The 8,777-nt window shown below is 45.8% G+C and overlaps 2 protein-coding genes across 2 annotated transcripts in view; one reads left to right on the top strand and one right to left on the bottom strand.

Moving 5' to 3' along the window:
- Positions 1–161: 161 nt before the first annotated feature.
- DNAJC17 (DnaJ heat shock protein family (Hsp40) member C17) overlaps positions 162–8,777 on the bottom strand; it is a 34,237-nt gene continuing 25,621 nt past the window's right edge. The window contains exon 11 of the mRNA XM_050954869.1: positions 162–370. Within this exon, the coding sequence (XP_050810826.1) occupies positions 248–370 (123 nt within the window). The 3' untranslated portion in view covers positions 162–247. The remainder of the gene's footprint in view (positions 371–8,777) is intronic.
- Positions 1,097–6,815, top strand: C5H15orf62 (chromosome 5 C15orf62 homolog). The gene is made up of 2 exons (XM_050954907.1): positions 1,097–4,845; positions 5,294–6,815. The coding sequence occupies exon 2, from the start codon at positions 5,382–5,384 to the stop codon at positions 5,889–5,891; it is 510 nt and encodes a 169-aa protein (XP_050810864.1). The 5' UTR covers positions 1,097–4,845; positions 5,294–5,381; the 3' UTR covers positions 5,892–6,815.

Genomic DNA, 8,777 nt, shown 5'->3' with positions numbered 1-8,777 from the left:
CTGCATTTTGTTAGCACCTCTCAGAAAAAGGTCCTCAGTTACAGGGCAGCTACTGTTTTAAAGTCTAGATTAGGTGACAGCCATCTCTCCCTTCCATTAAAGGAATGTGTGGATGCTGAGTGTTAGCTCTGTCCACTTTCCAAGAAAATATTCCCGCAAGGTTTTTAAAAAAGGAGGTTTATTGACTTAATTTAAGAAAACAAGTTTTTAGCTGAAAGATAGGGGAGAGAATATGTATTCCACCATGCTATGTATGTGACTCTTCCTCGTCTTCCCGTTTGAGCTGCTCAATCAGCTGCTGTCGCTCAGCCGCTTGGCGCATCCGCATCATAACCAAACTTTCATAATCCCGCTCAGAGACCACGGAATCCTAGGGAACAAATGACAGAACTGGACTTGTAAAGAACAGCCTACACCCCAGTTTCCAAACTCCCAGAAATCTCCACTTGTTATGAACTGAACAAAAACACCACAGTGGCAGAAAGGATGGGTGCTGCACCTGGCATGTCAGCAGGTTAGAGATACCCAGCTGGTCAGGTTAGCAATGACATTTGTTACTATGTGATGGCTGTTTGGCCTACATAAAGTAGCCAACAGACAAGTGCCTGTATCAGAATGAACACCCTTATGGGCCGTCTCAGCAGAGAGGACAGAGACAGAATGGGATCAGAAGACTGACTTACCCACTGCTCCTCCAGCTGGTCCCAAAAGGCTATGTGAAGGGTTGGTGAGGTCACCCCTCGAAGCTTGCACTACTCCTAATCCTGCTACAGCTAAGGAGAGAATTCTCAAATACACTAAAACTCGGCAACTTCCATTTCCACTAAAACTCATTTCCATAAGCAAACAGTAGAATTAAACAATGTGCTTTGCTTGAGTAAATATAACTTTGTTCTCAGACTGGCAGATTATTCTAGGTTATTACAGAGGCACTGTCAACTTAATCTAATCAGTGTTTACACTGGCCCCTCGGTCCCCTTGTGTCAGTTTCTGTGATTTTACAATCCTTTTTTGTGTGTTGCTCTCTCTCTGTGTACAATCCATACGAACAACAGGGGAAAATGACCGTCCACAACGTATTGTCAAATGAACAAAATAATCAAATAAAAGTTTTTCTGAGTGTTCAGTTCTAGAATCTCCAGAGTTTTAATGAGGCTAGAGAAAAATAATTCAGCAATAACTGATCTAAGTTACTGGTTTTCTGGTATTTGTTGTTTTCTGTTCTTCATTCAAGTTTTTACCATTAAAGTTCATTTAATGTTCCTTCTCAAATCAACATCACAAGAGTGATCTGCAATAACTAAAGATGACTCTCCCTTGCTTTCTTTCTAAAACAGCCTTCCCTCAAGAATAAAAAACTACTGATGTTTCAAATAGCACAACAATATACGCAAACTACATAAGCAATAAACTCAGATTAACACGGCTGATCGCTCATCTCAATTGATTGGCCTTTTACAGTTCGTATGGCTACTTCCACCTTTTCATTTCTCTGTATGTATAAATATCTTCTTGCTGTATGTTCCAGTCTATGCATCCAATGAAGTGGGCTATAGCCCACAAAAGCTTATGCTCAAATAAATTTGTTAATCTCTAAGGTGCCAAAAGTACTCCTGTTCTTTTTGCGGATACAGACTAACATGGCTGCTACTCTGAAACCTGTCACTCAGTACTGTTATATCAGATATGAGTTGTGCTGTGTAATTAAAACACTACAACAGTAAACAGTCAAATATATATATTGTCAGATACAAAACCACACTTGCTGTAAAATTAAACCTCTCTAAAGTGTACTCAAGTGATTGTATAAAAATAGCATCTTCTGACTCAGGGTATGTCTACACTACAAAATTAGGTCGAATTTATAGAAGTGGGTTTTTTTAGAAATCGTTTTTATACAGTCGATTGTGTGTGTCTCCACATAAAATGCTCTAAGTGCATTAAGTCGTTGGACTGCGTCCACAGTACCGAGGCTAGTGTCAACTTCCAGAGCATTGCACTGTGGGTAGCTGTGAGTAGCTATCCCACAGTTCCTGCAGTCTCCACTGCCCATTGGGATTCTGGATTGAGATCCCAATGCCTGATGGGGCAAAAACAGTGTCACAGGTGGTTCTGGGTACATGTCATCAGGCCCCCGTCTCCCTCCCTCCCTGCGTGAAAGCAACCGCACACAATCGTTTCGCGCCTCTTTTCCTGGGTTACCTGAGCAGACACCATACCACAGCAAACATGGAGCCTGCTCAGCTCACCATCACCATACGTCTCCTGGGTGCTGGCAGATGTGGGACTGCATTGCTACACAGCAGCAGCTCATTGCCTTTTGGCAGCAGACGTGCATTACAATTGGTTGCCATTGTCATCGTATTCCTGGGTGCTCTTTTAGCCGACCTCGGTGAGATCGGTCGGGGCGCCTAGGCAGACATGGGAGTGACTCAGCCAGGTCATTCCCATCTTCTGCTGAGCACCCAGGAGATGACGATGGCTAGCAGTCATACTGCACCGTCTTCTGCCGAGCACCCAGGGGATGATGATGGCTTCCAGTCGTACTGCACCGTCTGCTGCCAGCCTAAGATGTAAAAGATAGATGGATCAAAACAAGAAATTGACCCAATTTGTTCTGTGAAATCAACGGCCTGCTAAACCCAGGGTTTTGAGTTCAATCCTTGAGGGAGCCATTCTGTGTGACAGATTGTGTTTCTCCTTGATGCAAAGCCACCCCTTTTGTTGATTTTAATTCCCTGTAAGCCATGTTGTCAGTCGCCCCTCCCTCCATCAGAGCAACGGCAGACAATTGTTTCACGCAAAACCAGGCGAGGAGGCGACGGCAGCGCGGTGACAAGAGAGACATGGTCATAGACTTCTCACAAAGTACGGACCAGGCAATGTGCACATCATGCTGATGAGCTCTGCATACACGCTGGCCAAACAGGAAATGAAATTCAAAAGTTCACAGGCCTTTTCCTGTCTACCTGGCCAGTGTATCTGAGTTGAGAGAGCTGTCCAGAGCAGTCACAATGGAGCACTCTGAGATAGCTCCTGGAGGCCAACACCATCGAATTGTGTCCACGCTATCCCAAATTCGACCCGGCAAGGCCGATTTCAGCACTAATCCCCTCGTCGGAGGTGGAGTAAAGAAATAGATTTAAAGAGCCCTTTAAGTCGGAAAAAAGGACTTTGTCGTGTGGACAGATCCAGGCTTAAATCGAGGTAATGCTGTTAAATTTGACATAAAGTTGTAGTGTAGACCAGGCCTCAGATCTGCTCCCACCTATTTGAGAATCATTTGCTTTACTGACTAAATCAATGGTTAGGTCATACTGAGACCGCTGCTTTCCATGCTGACCCATATTGTCTCATTGTTTCCTTGTACTGTCTGTCTGTATCCACCTGTTGTCTCTTGTCTTATACTTGGATTGTAAGCTCTCTGTGGCAGGGACTCTTTCTGTTCTGTATTTGTGCAGTACCCTAGCACAACATGGTCAGCTCGTAGGCACTATGGCAATACAAATTAGTGGTAGCACCGAGGAGCCAATGTAGCTACGCTGCCTTGCCAATGAGGCAAGTCGCAGAAAACAGAGCCCAGCTGCTTTTTGTGGCAATGGTATTTGAAAAGTGGCAGTTATAGTACATGGTCCCATAACGTCAAGATTTCCCCAAGGTATAGCAATACTTTTAGTCTTGTTCTCTTGACACCTACAGGTAAAAAAAGCCACCTTAACAAAATAATGCTGAGAATCAATAGAAGTGTTCCATATTTCTGGGAAATAGTCATGTTCCATGCTGATTGAAACAGAATTCTGTGAATATGAAAGAGCAAGAAAAGCCATCTCTTAGAACAAAAGGGGGCTCTTGCAGGAAAATGGGGCAGGCATGAATTCTCCATCACACCCCAGGAAAGAGCTTCCGCTAGTGCAGAGCTGAAATAGATCTGAGAGGGATACAGAAGCACATGATTAACTGAACTCTCAAAGTGGAAAGATGGAAGAATCTTATGCTACAACTGATATTTTAGCATCTATATTAACAAGCTTTTGATACCATGAGACACGAGCATGGATACAGGTAATATCAGAGAAAGTCAGCACTTGTGCCAAAGCAAATCTCAGTCTTCAACAGATGAACTAGGTCCCTTCATTGCTAATCTGGAGCTCCTACCCAACGAACAGATTCCCACTGCCATCTGCCTGGGTTGTTTAATTAGCCAGCATGAGGCTCCTGCACGTGAGTCACCACCAGCAGAATGTATGCATCACCCCCTGACACTTCAAGCTTTAAAATCTAAAGGAGAAAAGAACCGCCCCCTCCTTCCATCTGTGGATCTCACCAAATACAGTGAGCCAGTCAGAAATCACTGTAGTTAGAGCTCTCCAGGGAGAATCCAAGTTTTCCCAAGCTGTGTCACAAAACAAGAGGTCATATTGATGAATCTCCTGAAATCAGTTTAAGTGCCCCTCAGGAATCTTGCCTTCTCCTCAGGCAGAGCGTGGGCTGATGCTTCTCTACTCTCCACATACCTACTTCCTGAAATCTTGGCAATTACCAATAGTGCAAAACCCAGTTTCTGACGTGGCTGACTCAGCAAGGGCTTGGCAAAACAAACACATACGCACAAGGAATCAGAGCCTGGGAAGCAGTGACAAGAGACAGATGACGAGAGGTGGAAGAGAGCAGAAGAGAACGAGGCACTGTAGGATTTACCAGCTGCTTCCAAACCAGCAGAATTTTGCCTTGAGCTGCTGATTGCGACACACAAGTACATTGTCTACGGTGGTGGTCGTGGTTCTCATTACTGAATTCTGCTGTCTCCCCTCTGCCTGCAGAACTGAGCTGCTGCTCCACCACAGAGTAAGTCTTTATTCTAAAATCAATTTTCCTAATGTTTGCTCATTTCCTATGCAGTCTCTACTACTTGCCTCATTTAAAATTCCTCTAGGACTGTATTTCTTTTGTGTGCCTCAGTCTGACAGAGATAATGGCTCCCCTTCTACCTACTCAGTGAGGCTTTTGTGCTGTGCCCTTCACCATGAAGGTGCCTGGTTACCATGGTACCGACATGATCTTCTGTTCTAGATGCTGGATTAATCTGTTCTCATTGTGTCTACATGCCATTGCTGCTGTTCACCAGTTCCTTTCTGCAGCATAAGCAGGCACATACCTCAACCCTTTCTATACTGAAGAGGGAGATTCCCTCCTGTACAAAATGGGCAAAAGATCTAGTAGCTCCATGAACTCAGGGAGGTAATAGGAATGAGTTTGCACTTCCTATGATACCAGCCTGTTTTCTCCCTTACAGGAGCTGTGGCTCTTTGTTGAACTCGAGACTGGGTCCAGTGGCCTCCTACACAGTGCAGTGAACAACTCCCCTCCTTTTGCTGCCTAGCATGGATACTTGGCGGAGAGGATCCATTAAATCCACAACGTTCTTCAAGCGTCTTTCGTTCAGGAGGCATAAAAAGCTGGGTAATCAAGTCATTATTTTGAATCAGAACAGCCAGACACTTGAGAACAATGAACAGTACAAGAGGGAACCACTAAGAGACCTGAAGGATAAATCAGAGTACCTGTTATGTAAGAGTGAGCAAAATCTAGCTCAGGCACAGGCACCTCCTAAGCCACCCCGGCTGTATCTGGACAGTTCCAGCTGCCCCAACATAATTGACCACACGGAGTCTCACTCGACAGCCATCTCCTTTTCCAGTGTCTCCCCTCAGTACCATAAGGCGACGCAAACACACGGGACTAACTCCTACACAGTCCAGGCTACAGACTGTGGGACCTCTGAAACAGGCTCTGATCTCTTCCTTTCCTTCAAAGTGGACTTGGGGCTATCACTCCTTGAGGATGTTCTGCAGACTCTCAGGAAACAGAATCCAAGAGATTACGCAGCTTGAAAATGTTTATCATTTAAGTTATTGAGTTAATTATCAGCATTAGTAGTTTCCTTAGCCCTCACAGGAGAAGAGGAAACACTGGAGTGTCCCTACCCTGGACTGCCTGTCTCATTGTCCGGTCTTGCCCACCATAAGCTGTTCTTGTCCAGGCTCCCTTCCTATTGAGCTGTCAGTACACCACTATGTGAGAGCGACATGCTGGAATCTAGTCTGATGCATTTCCATTCTCTACACTGGACGAGGAATTCCTCTCTACTGCTGACACTGTACCTCATCCTGATGAAAAAAAGGCCACGTTTAGTAACAGAGACCTGTTATTTTTGGAACACCGCTGTGACTATAAAAGGCATGGGGAAAAAGGAGGGCACAAAAACAGGATTCCTGGGTAACTGGACAGTTTGGATGAGATGGCAGCTCCAATATTTCCAAGCCAAGTGGAGCAGAGACAATGGATGATGATGATTCAGGATGTTCCTTTTCCAGTGGGTTTCTTTCCCCCAACTCTGTTAGATGGGCATTCCCATCTACCCTCTAATTGGAAAAAGGTAAGCGTCCGAAAAGGCTCACAATATAGCAACAGCGAATTCTCCAGCCTATTAGCAAGTGGAACAGTTTCTGTAGATATTGCTTCTTAGAGCATGCTCTGAATAATCTGCTGTAAATAAATATAGGTGAGAATAAATGTATCTGTCATTACAAGACTGTCCTTGCCTCATTTCACTTTTATCAAGCCACAACAATAAAGATGCCAAGATCACAGCTCCCTTGATCTGTAAGGTAAATATTCACTGGGGTCCTGTCCTTCTTGGTCCCTCATCTTTTTACGACAAGGGTGTTGAGGGCAGTGAGGTTACTGCTTGGCTCCAATCCCTTCTGCTGCTCCTAGTGGGAAAGGCTAGAACTGCAGTCACTGGGACATGCTTCCACAAGCAGATGCTGATCATCTAAGACACCAGGCACTACCACCACTAATGTCAAGGCTAAGAACACTTGGGGTCAGTCCCTGGCTTTACTAAAGTGATTCTGCACTAGTACTGTGGCAACAATTCTTAGCAATTACTAGTGCTGGGTTAGAAAATCGTGTCTTTTTCTCTAGGGGTTGCTGAATAGAGGCATCTGGTGCGTTTAGCATTTGGGTGAACCATGTCTAAGAAGGTGCAGATGGCTGCTATCCCACTAGCTTCACATTAGACCAAGAAAGCAATATTAAGTCTTACTGCAATCTTAAAGTAGCTTAGAAAATGCCCAGGACAGTGCCAGAGAGAAAGCTGCTTTCAGCAACTGTAGGACAACATTGCTGGATCCCTGGCTAATACTAAAGGGGCAGTGCTGGTAAGAAGCTCCCAGAGAAGACCGTACTAGTACCGGTAACAGAGTGTTGTGAATAATTTGCATGGTGCTGGTGTACTCAACACTGTACAACAGCTGCAGCATGTCAGACAAAAAGCTCGCTACCCCTAGGAGGCTATATTTAGGGCCCTACGAAATTCACAGCCATGAAAAACACGTCACGGACCATGAAACCTAGTCGCCCCCATGAAATTTGGTCTTTGTGTGCATCCACCCTATACTATACAGATTTCATGGGTGAGACCAGTGTTTCTCAAATTGTGGGTCCTGACCCAAAAGGGAGGGGTGTGTGTGTGTGGGGGGGGTCACAAGGTTATTTTAGGGGGGTTGTGGTATTGCCACCCTTACTTCTGTGCCGCTTTCAGAGCTGGGTGGCCAGAGAGTGGCAGCTGTTTGCCAGGCACCCAGCTCTGAAGGCAGCGCCCTGCCAGCAACAGCACAGAAGTAAGGGTGACAATACCATACCATGCCATCCTTACTTCTGTACTGCTGCCTTCAGAGCCGAGCAGCTGGAGAGTGGTGGCTTCTGACTGAGGGCACAGTTCTGCAGGCAGCAGCGCAGAAGTAAGGGTGGCAACACCATACCATGCCATCCTTACTCTGCGCTGGTGTTGGCTCTGCCTTCAGAGCTGGGCTCCCAGCCAGCAGCACCATTCTCCAACTGCCCAGCTCTGAAGGCAGCGCTGCTGCCAGCAGCAGTGCAGAAGTAAGCGTACCAGTACCGCAACCCCTATCCCCCCCACAGTAACCCTTGTGACCCCTCCACAACTCCTTTTTGGGTCAGGACCCCAACATTTACACCACCATGAAATTTCAGATTTAAATAGATGAAATAATGAAATTTACGATTTTTAAAAAGCCTGACTGTGAAATTGACCAAAATGGACTGTGAATTTGGTAGGGCTCTAGTTATAGTCTACAGAAAAAAAAGCAGGTACAATAGTTAGTGCACTGTAGTCAGAACATTGTGGCTCTATAGCAATTTCCAGAAGTAGAGCAGGGAGGGAGCTCAATTTACATGAAGTAGGAGGCTAATCTAGGTATGTGGGTGTGACGAACTGGGAATGTTCTTAATGTTTTCTCTGAATACTGTGTTGGTGCCTCAGTGTCTCCTATGCAGTTCTTAAGTATTTAGGTGATGGGGTAAGGATGTATGGTTGCTGCAGAGCAAAAGGACCAGTGTACATAAATGCCTGACAATCTGTCTCCTAGCAAGTGATGGCCTGGGCCCCTCCTCTGCAAAGGTGCCAGCTGAAGGTGTTGGAGACAAAGAGGTCAGGTGACCTCCTGGCCCAGGAAAGGAACTGAGCAGAGGAGAAGGGGCTGGAGGGGGTTTTCAGTCTGGAGCTAGCTGGGGACAAGGAATGAAGTGCAGACGTGGGGGTCTGGCTCACTGCCCTCCTAGAATGGACCCAGCCGAGGGATCCCGTTCGCTGTACCTACAAGCTCTGTTTTAGACTGTGTTCCTGTCATCTAATAAACCTCTGTTTTACTGGCTGGCTGAGAGTTACGTCTGATTGCGAAGTGGGGGTGCGG

This window comes from Gopherus flavomarginatus, chromosome 5, assembly GCF_025201925.1.
Source record: "Gopherus flavomarginatus isolate rGopFla2 chromosome 5, rGopFla2.mat.asm, whole genome shotgun sequence".
Taxonomy (NCBI): Eukaryota; Metazoa; Chordata; order Testudines; family Testudinidae; genus Gopherus; species Gopherus flavomarginatus.
This window is presented reverse-complemented; position numbering and strand designations above follow the sequence as displayed.

Bases quoted from the DNA above. Each gene is read 5' to 3' on its own strand.
- C5H15orf62 (XM_050954907.1), top strand. From the start codon at position 5,382: ATGGATACTTGGCGGAGAGGATCCATTAAATCCACAACGTTCTTCAAG.